This window comes from Balaenoptera borealis, assembly GCF_965194805.1.
Source record: "Balaenoptera borealis genome assembly, chromosome: 2".
NCBI classification, from domain to species: domain Eukaryota; kingdom Metazoa; phylum Chordata; class Mammalia; order Artiodactyla; family Balaenopteridae; genus Balaenoptera; species Balaenoptera borealis.
Window position 1 is genome coordinate 107,150,400 of NC_138867.1, and position 18,699 is coordinate 107,169,098.

An 18,699-nucleotide genomic window follows, 5' to 3' on the forward strand; every position below is an offset into this window, starting at 1 on the left:
TATTGTGCTCCTTTGGTGATGTTATGTTTCCTTGATATTTAATGTTCCTTGAATTCTTTCGTTTCTGTTTTCACATTTTCAGTAGCAGTCACCTCCTCAGTCTTTACTGACTGACTTTGGCAGATAAAATATCTTCTGTCAGCTCTGCTAGGGATTCTGAGGCTTTTCCAGACCTTCTATTGATATGCCTGCTCCATGCTTCTTGCTCCCTCTTGTATGAGAATTCTCAAACTTGTATGCCTTCTCTACATCCTGCAATGCACTGGGCCAGTACTAACAGCCTGCCTTTTGCCTTCCCAAGGGCAGAACTAAAACTCAAGTTGGTGGTCTCTCCCTGGTCTGCAGATTGGGACCAGCTTTCTTCATGTGTTCAGTAGCAATTTGCCAAAATTCATTCTCACCACTGCTGGGAGCATGCACAGAAAGCTGGACAAAAAGTAGGGGGTGGTGTTGGGTGAGGTACACTGAGCACTGGGAATGCCCATGGGCCAGTTGGGGGTATCCACAGGCTAGACATCCCCTCTGGCTCATGGGTGGGCTCATAGGTGTGACACAGGTCATAGGATCCACATTCCTTTAATGCCCTCTGAGATTTCTATCTGTTTCTCTCCCAGACTCTTCCCTCCCCCAAGTCATACAGCTCACGACTCCATACTGTGGATGTGGAGAGGGAGAAACAGGCCTCTTTGGCAAAGTTCTACACAGCTGGGGAAGCTGTCCACTCACTCACACGCAGTAGCTTTCCCCCACATGAGAAATCACAGGCCAAGAAGGACTCTCTCGGCATGAGCTATGCTGCCTTGGTAGGAGGGGTAATGTGTATAAAGTCTAACTGTTCCTCTTACCTTCTCCAGTGTGTACAAACTTGTATTTTTTTTGCTCCAGTGATGTCCTGGAGCTTCTCCGCTGGAAACCTGTACTTCTACAAAGGCTCTCTCATCCATGGGTGATTGTCTAAGACATTGTTCTCCAGGGGCTTCTGGGCCATGGCCAAGATGGACTGGAGACAGTTCACGGGCCACTCAGTGTCCACAGCTGGGACTGAGATCTGTACGCCTATTACCTGAAGCACAGGTGGGTGAGGCTGCTTCTGGGTCCCTTAGTGTATGGTGCTGGATTCCATAGCTCCCACAAAGGCAGTTTTATCTATGGGTGAGTGCTGAATTATTGTTCTCGAGGAGGGATACCATGATAGATATGTCAGGCATGTTGGCTGTGTTACTCTGTAATTTCTTCTAAGGACAGTGATGTCTGTTTTAACAACTGAAAAAAGGGAAATATTTAGTTGAGTCATGACAGAATATAGCAGGCACTTCCTTCCCTTCACCATTGCATAGATGATGTACCTGTTTACTATCTACATCAATTGGTACAGCATTGGCTGGGCCTCTCCTCCAAGTATTGAGCTATTAGTAACAGCTATTTCATGGCAAACAGGTGTTTACCAGAAGTGATGTTGTCAGTGAGTCAATGCATGTGAAGCAGATCTTGATATTAAATTCAAAATAGCTGTATAAATGATTGGCAGCAGTTACGGGGCTAAATACTAAAATTAAGAGAAAAGGACAGTTAAGTGTAAAATGTGATCTGTCAAAGAACTTAAAAGCTTTTTATTCTGAACATTTTAGGACCTTCACTGATTTTTTATAAAGCAGGCCAATAGTCTTTGCTGGAGGTGGCAAACTAGAGGCTGGATGATTTGATACATAATTATATTTTGTTTGGTCTACATAGTATTTACATTTAAAGAACTTTTAACATAAAACCTAGGACTTTCATCTTCCACAGAAAAATCAGCGTATTGGTAACACTGGCTCGACATTCTTATGTGGCAATAGGCAGGAGATACTGAAGGGGAGCCTACCCTTTTATTTATTTATTTTTAATTAAGGTGTAATTGACATATAATATTACATTAGTTTCAGGGGTACTGCATAATGATTCAATATTTGTATATACTGTGAAATGGTCACCACAATAAGTCTAGTTAACGCTTGTCACCATACATAGTTACAAAATGTTTTTTTCTTGTGATGAGGACTTTTATGATCTATTCTCTTAGCAACGTTCAAATATGCAATACAGGATTATTAACTATAGTCACCATCCTGTACATTACATTCCCATGACTTATTTATTTTATAACTGGAAGTTTGTACCTTTGACCCCCGGGAGCTGCCCTTTTTAGATGAGCCCAGGCTCTCTGAGTTTCCCAGACCTTACCTGACCTACTTACTCTTCTCATTGATCCCCCCTGGCTCCTGCAGGCATTTGAGTTTGTGTTCCCTAGTTTTTATGAGGCATTCTAGTAGCAAAGTTTCTGCTGCCAGCTTTCTCTTAGACGTTTGATCCTCCCCTATTTAAAGAAATTCTGCCACTTAATTTATACATTTGGTTTAAGCCTTTCATACTGAAATGCAAATGTCCCTGACGAAGGAAATAACCCCTTAGCTGTTATAACTAGCTGTTGATTCTTGGGTATGAGGACTCTGTTTATTCTCAAGCTAGTGTAGACAGGGAAGGAGAGCGGAAAGAACATTAGGGCACCAGAGTCCAAAAGGAAATGTCCAGGGACCACCAGCTAGGAGGGAGGAGGGGCGGGTATACTGAATGGGAAAATGGTAACTATGACCGTTACTGCCCTCTTCACTTTCCCTAGGACTGTCCTTTATTATTAACATGTGATTCAGATGTACTGGAAAGCTGGAAGCAAAGTGTCTGGAAGCAAGTATCAGCAAGATGAAATAGGGCAGATGAGGAAATGCCATGGGGTGCAAAATGTGCTGTGGGAAAGAATATTTGTCAAAGAATTCCATGGCTCCGTAGAGAGTTGGTCGGGCCAAGAGGAATGCCAGTCAAAAAACAGAAGAGTCTGGTATGGCACTTCCTGTAGAATTGCCATGCTTTCCTAGTAGACATAAACATGACAGGACTGGGAGGGAAATAATTTGTCACAAATGAAGGTACCTTCCTTCTGGTTTCTCCTCTAAACTGTCTGCTGATGATTTTGAAATCCTTCTCAAATTGAATCAGTTTGCAGTGGTATCAATAGACCAGTTGTAGGCTGAGTTGTTAGGAATTTGTGCTTAGGAAAATTAGAGTTTATTCCAGCACTCCTTAACTTTTTGAAACTGTGGTCCATTAGGATCATGTTACTAATGTTACTTAAGTCTGATTTAACTTAGAGACACAATGTGGGAGTTGTGGCCAGAATAGATAATGCCTGTGTATGTGTGGAATTAAGCTGAAAACTCTTTCCATTTTTAAATAAATGAATAGGATTACGTGCTCCACAGTTGGTATTACAATCCCTTGTGTGGAATCCATTACAATAGTCAATTTCAACAGGAACATTTTTTCTGCATTGTGCGTTTGTAGTATTAGCATTTCCCCAAGTAAATGTCTTGGGAGGCTCTAAAGCCAATATCTTCATAAACATTTGGAGAGCCCACCCACCAATGACCAGACTCTTACTGAAATTGCAAAGTGTGTTCAGTGTTTTAGTGTTAGCTCAGATTTTTTTTTAATATGCCTTATTTGTATAGAGAGAGGTCTCTGACCCTTTGTGGAAGTTCTCACATTCTACCTTTCTTTTTTTAAAATAGCTTTACTGAGGTAAAATTGACATAAAATATACTGCACAGATTTAAGTGTACAATTTGATAGGTACTGACATATGTCTACAACCATGAAATCATCATGTCAATCATGATAGTGAACTTGTTCATCACATACATATATTTACTCACATCCCTTTGTAATTCCTCCCAGCCATTCCTACCTGCATCTCTTACCCCCTGGTAACCACTGATCTGCTTTCAGTAACTTCAGGTTAGTTTGCATTTGCTAGAGCTTTATACAAATGGAATCACAGTGTGTTCTCTTTTATGTCTGGTCTCTTTCACTCAGCATAATCACTTTTAGATTCATCCATATTGTCATGTGTATCATTGATTCGTTCCTTTTTATGGCTGAGTAGTATTCTGTTGTATAGATATACCATAACTTATTCTTTCATCTGTTTATGGACACTTGTATTATTTCCAGATTTTGGCAACTACAAATAAAGCTGCTCTGAGAACTTGTGTACAAGTCTTTGTATGGACTTATGCTTTTATTTCTTTTGGGTAATACCTAGGAGTGGGATAGCTGAATCATTTGGTACTTGTACATAGTGTTTGGAGATGCTTTATTTGTAATAGCCCAAAACTGGAAGTAATCCAAATGTCCATAAACGATTTAAGAAACTGACAAAATTTTCCAGAATAGTTGTCCACTAGCAATGTATGAGAGTTCCAATTCCTCTAATCCTTGCTAATACTTGGTACAGTCAGTCTTTAATTTCAGTCATTTGAATAGATATGTAATATTATCTTATTGCAGTTTTAATTCATACTGTTCTAGTGACTAATGATATTGAGCATCTTTTCATGAGCTTATGTGCCATTAGTACATCTTCTCTGGTGAAGTGTGCAAATCTTTTGCCTATTTATTTATTTGTAATTGAGCTGTTTATCTTCTTATTTAGTATTTTTGTATATTCTGAATACAAGTTCTTTATCAGCTATTTTTTTTTATAAATACTTCTTCCATTCTGTGACTTATCTTTTCATACTCTTAATGGTATTTTTTGAAGAGCAGAAGTTTTTAATTTTGATGGATAAATTTATTAATTTGTTCTTTTGCAAGTTGTATTTTTTGGTGGCATATCTAAGAAATCTTTGCCCAGCTCAAGGTCATAAAGATTTTCTCCTATGTTTTTTTCTAGAGGTTGTATACTTTTAGGTTTTATGTTTAGGTTTATGATTCATTTTGAGTTAATATTTGTATATGGTGAAAAATTATGTATCTATATTTATTTATTTGCCTATGGATATCCAAATTTTCCAGCATTGTTGAAAAGACTGTTCTTTCTTCACTGAATTGCCTTTGTGCCTCTATCAAAGTATAATTGTCCATACATGTTTGGATTTATTTCTGGACTCTATTCCATTCCATTGATCTATTTGTCTATATTTACATCAATATCACACTGTCCTGATTACTGTAGTTTTTAAGTCTTTAAATCAAGTAGTATTAGCCTTTATCTTTTTCAAAGTTATTTTGGCTATTGTAGGTACTTTGTATTTACATATGAATTTTAAAATCTGGTTGTCAATTTCTACCAAAGAAGCTGCTGGAATTTGGACTGATGTTGCATTGAATCTGTCAATCTATTTGGGAGAAAATTGATCTTAACAATAATGAGTCATCTGATTCATAAATAATGTCTCTCTCTCTATTTAGAGAGAATATCCCATATATTCTGCTGTTGTTGGGTGGAGTGTTCTGTAAATGTCAAATGGGTCACTTTCGTTGATAGTTTTGTTTAATTCTTTAATTTCTCTAAGCAGTGTTGCTAGTTCTTAGTGTATAGGTCTTTCACATCTGTAGTCAGATTTATCCCTAAGTTTTTCATATTTTTGGTGTTATTATAAATGGCTTTTAAAATTTCAATTGCTGTTTGTTTCTTGCCAGTATATAGAGGTATAATTAAGTTTTTTATATTGGTTTTTATCTGCAAACTTGTTAAACTCTCATTATTTTAGTAGCTTTTTTTGTAGATTTCCATCAGACTTTCTATACATACATACATATATTTCAATAATCTATAAATAAAGGCAATTTTACTTCTTCCTACCCAATCTGGATGTCTTTTACTTCTTTTTTCTTGCATTATTACCTTGCTAGAACCTTCAGTAGAATGCTGACTAAAAATTATAAGAGTAGACATCCTTGTCTTGTTCCTAATCTAAGGGGTCAAGAGAATTTTTTTCAGGAATGGATGTTGGATTTTTCCAAGTGCTTTTTGGACATTTTTTGAGATAACTATTTTCTGCTATTATATATATATTTTTTTCAATTTAGGAACTGACTCACCAGAAAGATCTTCCAAAGGGGCAGTGTATGTTCGGAATCATGTTTGGCTGTGATAAGTAGATATCTGAAAAATAGAAACATATATAGAGGAATTTTTAATTTTTATGTAATGAAAAGTCTGGAAGTGAGTGGTTTATGGCATTTATTCATCCATGCAAGAAATTCAGAGCAAAGTGTTTCATGATTCCCTGGGCCCTTCCCTCAGATCTGCAGATTCAGCCTTTTTGTCTACACACCTGGCATCAGGAAGAAGAGATGGGGGATTGCTCTTACTATTGATCTCTCCCTCTATACTGTTTCCACATGGACACATCAATCCAGAAAGAGGGATGGAAATGTGGTTTATTGCTGGTCACACCATTGTCCCTGGTGAAAGTGGCATTCTGTTAATAAAGGTGGAAGGAAGACTAGACATTATGTATACAATTAGAGATGTCTGCCAAAGACACTGCTGGTAATCACTCTTTGTACTTGTCCTTCACAGCCATGAAAGCGCCATCAAGAATGGAAGGAAAGGAATTTTAGATATGGATTTTTAAAAATACATTTACCAAGTGCAACTTTCTAGACTTCCAGTGTTTTCTCACTCTCCATGACTGATCAGCAGTCTATGCACGTCACATATATGGACCACTGGTGGCTGTAGGATGAGAGCCCCTGACCCTATGCAGTGGGTTATGTAACCTTGGGGATGGGATGAAAAGAGGATGGAGTATGAGGCAGCTGCTTTTGGCACCTCTTTCCTGCAGCTTTATTACAAAGGTGTCTACTTCCTCAGCTCAGATGTTCTCTCTTTCCTGAGACCCTCCTTGTTCTCACTCTAGTTGGAATCAATTGCTCCCTCTCCTCAGCTGCCACAGTATTTTTATGATGACTTTTTGAGATGTAATTCACATACCATACAATTCAGCTATTTAATGTGTATAATTCAGTGGGGTTTTTAAAGCATATTTACAGAGTTGTACAATCAGCACACAATCAACTTTAGAGTATTTTTATTTCCTCAATAAAACCCTGTATCCATTAGCCATCACCCGACATTCACCCTCAGTCCCTTCCAGCCCTAGACAACCACTAATACACTTTCTGTCTCTATAGTTTTGCCTATTTAGACTTTTCATATAAATGGAATTGTTGAATATGGTTCAGAGTATTTGTTCATAATTCTGTATTACATCTGCATTCTGCTCTGCAGTTAGGTTTTGTGGAGCCTGTATTTGACCTCCTCTGCAGACTAAGAGTTCCCGGTCTGCCATCTTTGTATCCATAGTAGTGCCTAGTAATGTGCCTGCTACCTCAGTAAATATTAAATTGAAGGAAAAGGGAATTCTCTTCCTTTTTATAAACAAACACAATAAGGTGGGCTACAATGTAACGTCTGCAAATATGAAAACAAAATGATTCCTGTCTGTAGTGAATACTGTAGTAACAATTAGATTTTTGTAAAGACTTTGCATGTAATTGGCCTCAAACAAAAGTATGTAGTGGGTAAAGTTTATCTTAGGAGTCAACTCTCTGCTTTCTTTCTCTTCCTCCTTTGAATCTTCTAATTCCCGACTCGCAGTTGTCCAGTACACCTGCCCTAATATCTGACCCAGCACAGCTACTACCATCCTTTTCCCTCCTGCCTCCCCACTGCCATCAAAACTCATCAGAAGTTTTGGTCCACTGGGATTCAGGCACCTGGGTTCACTCCTACTTATGCCTCTAATGCCAGCTGCAAATATTGGGAAAATCATTCCATTTTCCCAGTCCCCATTTTCTTGCCTGAAAAATGCGGAAATGACGTTCAGTAAAGGCACCTTTAACTCTAAAAATCTATGTTCCTCTGTAGCAACTCCGAATAAAATATGAGCAAAAATAAGATTTGTCGCTTTTGCTCTTTATTCATGACATCAAGATAAAAGACACTTCTGGGGAAAGATGGATTAGGTGGAAGGTGTGTGTTTCTAATCGACAGTTATTTTCAAGAGATACTTTGATCATGGAAACATTTTTCAAATTAACTTAAATGCATTGATTATAATATATCCTCTAGGACACAGTAGGTACTGTGTTTAGAGATACAATTGGTTTAAAGGAGTCTTTAGTCTGCCCACTCTTACTTTCACCTTTCTGCCATACTCTAGGTGTAAATCCAAAGGGAAATGTATATGGCAGAAGAGAAAACTATTGAGTATAGTTAGTAGCTCTCAGTATTAAAGGCAAATATTTACAAGTGAAAGGAATGAGATCCATGTCACTGGTAATGGGATTTAGGAGCTAAGGCTGAAATAGGAGCCTAATTAGAGAAGATTCCAGGGTCATCGGGTCAGTCCTCACCTGTCCATCAGGCAGACAGGCTGTCCACAGCTTTCAATTCATAGATGTGGCATGTTCTTCTCATCAGTGTCTCTTGCCCCCCAGTTCTTGAGGGAGAAGATGCCTTGGCTGCTTCTTGCAACTTGATGTGTCTGCAGCGGTGTACCAAGTATGGGTCCACATATTCACCTTACATCTGGTCTCTATAAAAGATTACTGAAAACTCAGAATGTAATATTAATGATTTTCTTAAAGAGAGATGTGAAAAAGAATCATATTGGATAGATTGTCTTTGCTAGCATTTTCCTGGTTTTAATTGCCCTTTTAAAAATAAGAATAGGATAGGGAATAAAATGACAGTTTCCATGGATGAGAAAGCCATATTTAGGATAGTTCTTTTGTGCTTGTCCTTGAAATCTAAGCTATTGAACATTTGCTACAGGAGACCTCTGTTCCCTTTCTCGTTTCCAGCTGACTTTGGAATTTTCTATATGACAAATTCATGTCTTTAACCCACCTTGGGTTCTCACGTGGAGTTTGTTAGTCATAAAACTCAGCACCCAGAGTAGGTGGCATTTGAGGCTAAAAGAGGAAAGATGAAGCTAGGGTAGGGATCTAGCTCAGTCAGTTTCCTAGAGGCAGGCTCTGTGTTTGTTACCACATATGCCATGGTTAGTGTTACTACAACTTGGAGAGTTGGGACATCAGAGAACACAGAGTTTTCTAGCTCGCTCTCTTCTCCTCTGCTGTCTCTCTTTGCTCCCACTGGTCTTGTGGGTGCTTGGTGAGAGCTGCTGCTAAATGTGGAGAGTCCCAAGCTGTGGGATAGGGCATGGAACACAGATGGCACTTGTGTGACAGTCTAATGTCATGTGGAGATTCTGCACCATGGCAGGAGAATTTCGTGTTCTTTCCTTTGAGAATCTGTACCAATAATATTTTCCATTACTTAGATCATTATTTGACTTTAGACTTCAATGCTTCAAGTTGATTCCTTTGACTCTAGCTTTAATTAAGAAAAAAAATCATTAGGAAAGCAGATTGCCCCTTCCAATTCCTAATTAACTTACAGACTAATTTGTTTTCTGCTAACTATCTATTTACGTTTTGCTTCAGACTTTAGCCAAATGTTATTATTTCAAGATTTTCATAGAAATAATCTAGATTTTTAAAATTACCATGATAGGATTTTTTTCCATCTATTACAGTTGACTGGACTTCTTGGTGTTTATTTCATAAAACACAAAGTTCATATCATCAGGAATCAAACATGAGAGTATTCGTATGATTATTCAGCAATCTCAAAGCATTTTGAAGCAGATCTCCTTTGATTTTTACATATAGAAATTCACTTAATATCCTTTTTTGTAATCAACAAAACAAGAGTAACAAAAAACAATCAATTGGTATCCAAGCATAAGCAATTCTGATTCCTAATCTTCTGGGACCCAGGTTTAGCTTATCATGCATTTCTTTACCCATTTTAGTAAAGGCCATCTTGATATTGGAGGAAAGGTTCTAGACCTGTTTGCTCTGTCTTACCTTTCTTTCTGGTTGATTCAGGTGGGTACAGTGGAAATCTTTTGGGGTTACTCAGGGACTAAGAGCCAACACAACTACAACTAAAACCACAGTTTAATCTGCATTCTGTATGGTGACTGTGCATATGAAGGAAGTAGTTTAGGGGAGAGAAAGATGTGTAGTAAAAGAAGGTGAAAAGGAAGATAAGGAGTGAGAAAATGAAAGGAGACAGAAAAAAGGGGAGGAGCAAATTGAGACCTTCCCATGGAACACCCCCAAAAACCTTCCTCTCCTGGTCACCCGCTCTTTGTAGATAGGAAACCCCAGGTTGCTGTCATCCAATCCAGTGTCCTGGGAACCCAGAGATTTTCCAAGTTTCAAATAGTGGAACTGATTTTTCTGTCAAATGAAATTATGTGTAGATGCCTAAGATATAAAGACAAAGTAGTGTTTTATTAATATAGATATACCTTATAAGTTAACATTTGTAACATTTTCTTAGTGTAAAATTAATGGGTGAGACCAACAAGAGTATTTTAAATAAACAGAAAAATTTGAAATTTGAGGATATGAATGATACTTCTTTTCATCAACCGTCATATCCAATTTCTGTGTTTTCTTTTAGGTGCACACTATCAGAAAACTCTGGTTTCATATTAAAGAGATCTAGTATCTGATTTTTAAAACTTCTCAAAATATACAAACAGAATTTTAAATAGTTTTAGTATCTTGACGCAGGATAAATTGGGAATTTGATGTCTGAAGGCTGATCACTAACAGTATGTTGCAAGCATAGATGCCATCAGTACAAAAGACAAGTTAGACCAAGCACGGTCAAATTTACATATTTACAATGGGTGCCAGCACTCTCTGTAAGATGGGGGTGTCCTGGCTACCATAAAACAGTGTGATACAGGGTCCAGAGCATGCCCTACACAATTAGAACTGGGCCTTCTGTGGCATTTAGTTGAACCTTGCGTACTCTAGTTATGGTATTTTGCTGGCTTATACATGTATAGCTAAATTTTAAGAAATAACAGTACAGAGCTATGGCCTTTTGAATGAATGACCCATCTGCAATATCAAACATGCATAGAAATGGCTGGAGGCACTGAACCCTGAGATTAGCACATGTCGACTTAACCTGGCAGCAGAAGTCAACATGTTGTAGGGCAGTGTGTTCATATGTTACAGGCAGATTTTGCTTCTCATTATAATTAAATACGTAATTGTATCAAGTATTATGAGGTTGCTAAGCATCTCCTTGGAACTCTAGTGTCAAAATCTCTAGCTCATCTGGCCTGATACCCCTCACCAAATTGCCTGGATGCTAAAGAATTATTCTAGTAATAGGACATAAACGTGTATTTCCTGAAATTTTGGTCACTTCATTTTGTTGCAGTGTCCTCATCAGGTGACCTACCTGATAGTTTATTTCTTATAACAAATTTATATCTTTCATTAGAATATTCCCAGCTAATTCTCAGAATAAAGTCCTGACACCTTAGTTTGGTTTTCAAAGTGTCTCTCTCTTTCCAAAGCTATTGCTCCAAACACTGCACCCAAACAGATCTTCTCATTTCCATTTGTTTTTCTTTCTACTGCTTGCTTCTGCTTTCTCTTCATCTAAAATGCCTTTCATTTATATCTCTTCATGTCTAAATCTTTTTGATAAAAACCTTAGAAGTGATTATCACTTTTGGTCCAGCAAAATATATTATATACGTATATCCTGTACTATATATACATATATATACACAACATATATAAATATATATACACAACATACATAAATATATATATACAACATATATAAATATATATGCACAATATAGACTTACACACAGTATATAAATCACACAAAAGAATATTTAATGACATAGAAAGATTTTTTTCTCATTATACTAAGTGGGAAGGCAAATTGAAAAATATTATGATTCTCTTTTTTTTTTCCTTAAGAGAGAGGTTTATTTTGCTTATTGGTATTTTATGTTTGGACAGTAGACCTGTTTTACTTTTGTAATAAGACATGAATTAATAAAACTTATCTCTAAAGCATAGGATACCTTATCCCATCCTTAAATGAAATTCTGGAACATCTGAAATCCAAACTCTTCCAAGTTGTTCTCACAATTACTCATATATCCAGGTATTTTAAAGAAGATTTAACCAACCTGAGTGGCACTAATGTTGAGGATAATGCTGATGTTCAACACAGCATATTTCTGATCCCTTTCTATCGCCCACTGAGCTTTCCTTTGGAAATCATCAGACTACTCATCCACTCATGTTTGCAATGATACCCCTTATTTTCATGGGTTGGGTCACACCAGTGATATTCACTAACAAAAGAGGAATTGAGATTTACTATTTCCTGAAGACCTGGGTGACATTTTTCGAATATTCTCCTCAACAGAAAAAGAGCATCTAAGTCTGCTGTGTCATGGTTGTGAATAACATGTGCACAAAGAAATTTGACTATTGTTTCTAGTGAAGGTATTATGTAAAGGGAATACCTTTCAGACTACTCTTGTCGCCCTGGAGTCCTGAGATCTTGCTTTGTGGTTTGTTTGTGTATCCATATACGCTCCTCCTGAAACAAAGAGGATATATTTGGTAGTCACTGATAATTTTTTTAAAAAGTGGATTAGGCAATTTTCCTTGAAACTTCTTTGCTAATTTAGCATGAAGTAGAATTATATAGTAGAAATGAAGGAATTTATTTGGAGGTATCAAAATAAGAAGGGGAATTGTTTGGTTACACAGAGGACTGTAAGAGGGCTGAGGAACGGATTGAAGAAAATTATCAAGCATGCATGTTGATTTTAAGTGATACTTGAGACTGAGATGTGAAACAGCTGTGTTGTTGGGGTTTTTTTCTTGTGCCAACTTTCCTTATTTGATTGATTTTTCTCTCTGACAGCCCATTGTGCTGATAAATGTGTCCATGGTCGCTGCATTGCTCCAAACACCTGTCAGTGTGAGCCTGGCTGGGGTGGGACCAACTGCTCCAGTGGTAAGTTTCCACCTGCTGTTGTCTGTCTCCGGATGTTTTTGCTGTATGGGCCTCTTGTCTGCAGATTACATGAGCCACAGGTTTCCCTCTTCATCTAAATACAGAACGTGGTGTAGATTCCCAATCCAACTCACGAATACTGTTTCTTTTAAATCTCTACATGTATTATACACAGAACTGTTATGAAGAGAGTATAAAGAAAGGTACTTGGAAAGAAGATTTCAATCATCTGATTCTGGTACTTCTGTGAATATCAATGCATTTTCCAGGGTAGGGTCCAGAAGTTAGATTCCTTAACTCAGTAAGGCAGTTTTGGTAACACAGCTACTGTATTCCTGCATCTGTTTGTACTTGTTTGTTTATCTAATATATTTTCTTGGTGATGAAAACTTACCGCTTGTTGGTTCTAAAGCAGAAGTAAAATTGATATTTTCAATGCTTAACATATTAATCTTTGAATTCTGAGGTGCAAATAATAAATACTTGCTTAGATTACTGGGGAGAATTATTGGTAATAAATGAAAATTCATGAACATTTAGGTATTAAATCAATTCATAATATAGTATATAATTTTTCTCCATTATGTTAGAATTATAATTGTAAAATGATGGTGTTTTGGACTATAAGCAGATTGCACTTAAAATCCTGTATTCATTATTATGAGGATTAAATGATGGAATGTCATGTAATACAGTTGCTTTTCTAAATTTCACAGTTAAAACTTAGGTCTTCTGGCTAACTCCTTGCTGTGCGTGTAATTGTGCACTCTTCCTGTTCCTTTATACTTCGTTTTGCCTTGAAAAATGTGAGAAGGAAGTGAAGTGCAACTAAATTGTAATGCATGAAACGTTTACATTTAGAGAAAGGGAAAAATAGTTTTAAAAATTAGCAGACTCTCGTGACAACGCAACTTTGTCCTCCCTGCTACCAAAGAATTTTCTGAAACTAGTCCAAAAGAACTTCAAGCTATGTAGATAAGCTGGTTTTAAGAAATTTTACTTGCTTCCATTTGGAATTGGGGAGATTACTCTTTATCTTGTTAGAACTACTTGTTTTAGACTTGTGATCTCTTGACTGCCTCTAAAACAGCATCTTCAGGGGAGGTCCTTATGCTGTCTGTGCATAGAACATTCCATGTGAAAGAGCCTTTTTATCGTGTCCTAAACAGGGAGTGTGTGTGTGTGTGTGCGCGCACGCGTGCATGCGTCTTTCTGCCCCGACAGGCTTCCCATTCCAATGGGTAACTGTCTTGCAAGGTTTTGTTAGCCTTCTGTTAGAGATCAAGAGGAGAGAGGGCACTTCGTTCACATGCCGTTGAGGCAAAATGTTTGGGATGTGGGATCTGGCTCATGTCCATTTTTCTGGCTGACAGACCTCAAATGCATTGTTGCTTTCATTGACTTTTCCAACTTAAAGATCAGTTGTGCCTACACATTTGGAAGAAAAATAACATTATTGTATAAACCATTGGGAAGGAGAAGAGTGGCTATATTCTGCATTTGAGAAATGAGATTTGTTACTAATTTCAGGGTGAGAATACTGTGGAATAATTTTATTGCAGTCATACTTTGTCCCCTAAGAACTGCAGCCTACCTCAAACTGAGAGATCAGACTAAAGAGTGTGTAAACAAAACAAAAGGTCTACATGGGTTTCAGACTCTCTAGAACTGATTTAAGCCTTCTAGAAAACAAACTGTTGCTTCATTTCGGAGTTGACTGACTTTTGAATGAAGCCTCTAGAATTCTGACAACACATGTTCTTTCAATCCTGGATGATGATATTGAGGTGACTTTTAGTTTATTCTCCACAGCTTATGTTTTGGCTTTATCATGAACAGAAGCATAAATAAATGTGGACAGATATCTGAAGGCTTTAAAGATGTTCTTAGAAAACATTTCTGACACCTTTTTTAAGCACCTAAGAAAATGCTATTCTGAGCCAGAGCACTGAATTTTGTTACCTGGGTTTTGTCTATAGCTGTTACCGTAATATCACTCATTAGGAGGTGTGTAATTTAGTTACTCTTGGCCAGATAATTCTTGAAGCAAATGCACACTCTAGTAATCTACTAAGTAGCAGAGTTAAAATGGCCTAATTCCCAAGGATTTTTATCTCTCTGCCCCCTCCTCTCTGGTTATTGTTATGCATATATTTGATAATATATGTTAGATCCAGAAAATGATTGCTTTTTTAATGACACCAGTTCCTTGTATTAGTCAGGGTCCAATCAAGAGACAGAAACTGCAATCATTTTTTTGAGTAAACCTTTCATTTTGGAACAATTTTAGAAGAGTTACAAAGAGAGTTGGCAGTTTCCATACACTTGCATCCAGTTTTTCCCTTAACATATTAAGTTACCATTAGCTTGGCAAAACTAATTGCCAAAAGAAATTGACATGAATACAATACCAGTTAGTTCCTTACTAGTATATTACTATTAAACAAACTCTAGACTTTATTTGGATTTTATTATTTTTTCCATTAATGTCCTCTTTCTGTTCCAGGATCTAGTCCTGAGCACTGCACTGCATTTTCACATCTCTCCAGTCCCCTCTGGTCTGTGACAATTGCTCAGTCTTTGTTTTTCATAACCTTGACAAACTTGACGAGAACTGGCCAGATATCCTGCAGAATGTCCCCCAGTCTGTGTTTTCCTCATGACTAGACTAGGGGTACAGGTTATGAAAATACCACAGAGTTGAAGTGCCTGTCTCATTATATCGTATCAGGCGTATGATGATATTCACACGACAGCACTGATGGTGTCATCACTCGGTTAACCTTCATCATTTGGTGATGTGTAGTGTTTGCCAGGTTTCTCCACATAAAGTTACTATTTTTCCTTTTCCTTTTTCTCTGAGAATACGTCACTAAGTCTAGCCTACCCTCAAGGATGAAGGGTAGAGATTAAGCTCCATGGTTTTGAGGGGGAGAATATCTACATATGTTATCTGGACATATTCTATAGGGAAGATTTATTTATTCTCTCCCATTTAATCAATCATTTATTTATATCAGTGTGGACTCATATATATTTACATGAGAAGTCAATATTATATTGTTTATTTTGTTGCTTAAATTGTTCCAGCTTTGGCAACTGGGAGTTCTTTTAGGTGGCTTCTGTGTCCTTTTCACACGCCATTGTCCTTTTGTTTGGTCGTTTTGTTTTGTTTGGTCTTTTGAGCAGTTCCTTACTTTCTGCTACTGTAGGATACTCCAAGCTCACTTTGTGTTTTTCCTGCTTCAGTCCTAGAATGAGCCATTGGAGAATGGTATTTAGAAACTAAGATCTGGGTGCTGGTGTGTGTGTTGCTCCTGGAACACATAGTAACTTGAGCAGGGAAAGTTTATTAAAAAGAATCATTAGCTATAACACAAATTTGGTGTAGAGATTGGCTAGTAGAAAGTAGATAACACTCAAAAGAATACAGGAATGACAGAAATAAGGAGCATCCACTACTCCTAGGGCTGAGATATAGAACACCCAAAGATGAAGCCCCACTAACGGTGTGATGCAGACCTTGTTAGAGCACAGCCACAGCTCACTGAATGGCAGAGAGACTGCCATGGTACACCCCTAGTGAAACTTGCTGGAAATCTGCTTTCTGGAACTTGCTAGAAATCTGTTCTATAGGATGCTTGAGAAAGCTGTTCTGGAGAAGTGTCTTACCAGAAGCACTCTGCTACAAAAAAGCCCAAGGGGGAATGCCAGGGGAAGTTGCTGGCTGATGGGTGCTGCTGGCCACGGTGCACTGTAGGAGCTGGATGCTGAAGAAGCTGCTGGAGAAGCCACCCCCACTGTGCTGACAGGGCAGGGGCTGGGTGCTGGAAGAGCCACGGGCACTTCCGGAGTCAGTTGAGCTGGCACACTAGAACCATGATGGGCAACACCTTCCTCCTACAGAGTCTCTCCGGCATCCTACAGAAAATGCCTAACAGTCAGCCAGCTGGCAAAGGAAGAGTACTTAAAGGGCCCACTTCCATTTTTGTAGATAAAAATGAAGGATAAATTTAGCCCTGAGAGACAATAAAGTGATAACTGGTCCAGTCCACTCCTTTGTTTACTCAGCTCTTCTGTGCACCTTTCTACATACATTTGAATTCTTGTACATCAACAAAATGACTCTGCATTTCCATCTAATAAAATGCAGCCTGACATCTTACAAGTTAAGATGTTCTCACTCTTTTCCCCAAATGAGGAGATGCAAGTCCCAACAGTCATGGTATCCGTTGCTGGTTATATTAATTTTTCCTGAAATTCAGATGAAATACCACTGAATATTTTGCTACCTAGATACTAAAGTTATCTTCCAACAACTTTTATTTTATATAAAATTAAATAAAAATGCAAAGAGCAGAAAAAAAGAAAATAGCTTCTACAAATAAACACATAGATGTAGCAAGCAAAGAGAAATGTTACAAACTACTACAGGCCTCTTTTCTGTAATTAGTCACATGCTGTACCTGTATGTATGGCCTCCTTCTTCCCCATTTCATATTTCTCCCTCTCAGCCCAAACCTCAGCTACTTAGGGTTCTTCATCTGGAGGAGTGACTCAAACCTCCATTCCTGAAGGATCTGAATTCTCAGTTGTCCTGCCTTTTATTGGTTGTTGACACTTTCCATTAACCTTTACTACCGGGCATGGAAGTACCAAGAGGTGCCCCACAGAATCCCTTGCGTTCCAGACATAGTTCAGCTTTCTCCCGTTATGCAGCAGCAGCCCAGTTTCCCTGTGATAATCAGGATCAATCATTCCAGCCAGAAGAGTAACTCGTTTTCATAGCTATCTCTCTGTATATTTTTTCCTTCCCAATATACATGGGAAATTAAGAGTCTGACAGTACCTTCACAAGCACAAATTTAAAAAGGCTTCCCTTGGAGGTTTAGTATGACTGTTTACTTTGTCAGTGGATGGACGGATTCCTACATATGGTATACAATCAGTGTTCCTGGGTCTCAAATTATTTTCTGTATGAAAAACCAGGTGTGTCAGAGAACTGAACATGGTCTGTTTGCTTGAAGTGAAATCATGATTTATTTGACTGACTTGGGCATATTACCTCTTTTTAGGTTTGATTAAATGATTTTTTTTTAAAAAAAGCATGTATGTATTTTACTTCTATTGGCATCCTAAAGAATACCCTAGCCTGTGTAACATTATCTTAGCTCCACTTCTCTCTTTCCTCCTCTTTCCTGTTCTCTCTCTGTTCCTCCCCCATCAATATCTCTTGTCTGTTCATCAGTCCTGTATTTCTCTTCCTCCCTCACTGGATGGTAAAAAACTCCTGGAGGGCAGGGGCTGTGTATTATTAATGTCTTTAGCCTCCACTGTGCCTGGCATGTGATTGGAGAGCAGTAAATGTTTGTTTCATTTAATGAGATTGAATGTATGCTTCTGAGAAGGTCATTCATGTGTTCATAGTTTGAACTTTCATTGATTACTGTGTGCAAGGAACTGTGCTGGATGCTGCAGATAAAGAAACCAATGAGGAATAGTTGTTGGTCCCACAGAGCTCGCAGCCTGGAGAAAAGTAGACAGACTTGTAAATGTCTCGTCCTGAGGAAGAGAACAGCCTCAGGAGAAGAGGTGGATTGAGGAAGCTAGAAATGGTGGTGGGTAAAGTAGTGAGAGGTTTTCTGGCTGGACTAGAAAGAAGGGCCTAATGTTGTGCTGGGGACAGAAAGCAGACTGCTGTGGGGTGAGGGGTGATGCAAAGATGCTAAAGCATAGACTCCTCTTCCAGAAACTTAACTGGGAAGTCAACAAGGAAGGGCAAAAAGATAAGGAGTTAGTAGAAGACAAATGTAGGCTCAAGAGAAAGTTTGGTGTTTGTTTGTTTGCTTTTGATTGTGTTTTAAGGTGAAAGAGGCTGAGAGGATGGTGAAAGAAAAGACAGAGTCTGGAGATTGAATTGAGAGGTCATTTAATCGAGGGAA

General features: G+C 38.0%; 1 protein-coding gene across 3 annotated transcripts in view; it reads left to right on the top strand.

Moving 5' to 3' along the window:
* Nucleotides 1–18,699, top strand: part of MEGF10 (multiple EGF like domains 10) — a 155,248-nt gene that overhangs the window by 59,841 nt on the left and 76,708 nt on the right. For all 3 annotated transcript variants that reach the window (XM_082380698.1, XM_082380697.1, XM_082380699.1), the window contains one exon: nt 12,665–12,757. In XM_082380698.1, coding sequence (XP_082236824.1) covers nt 12,665–12,757 — 93 coding nt within the window. The remainder of the gene's footprint in view (nt 1–12,664; nt 12,758–18,699) is intronic.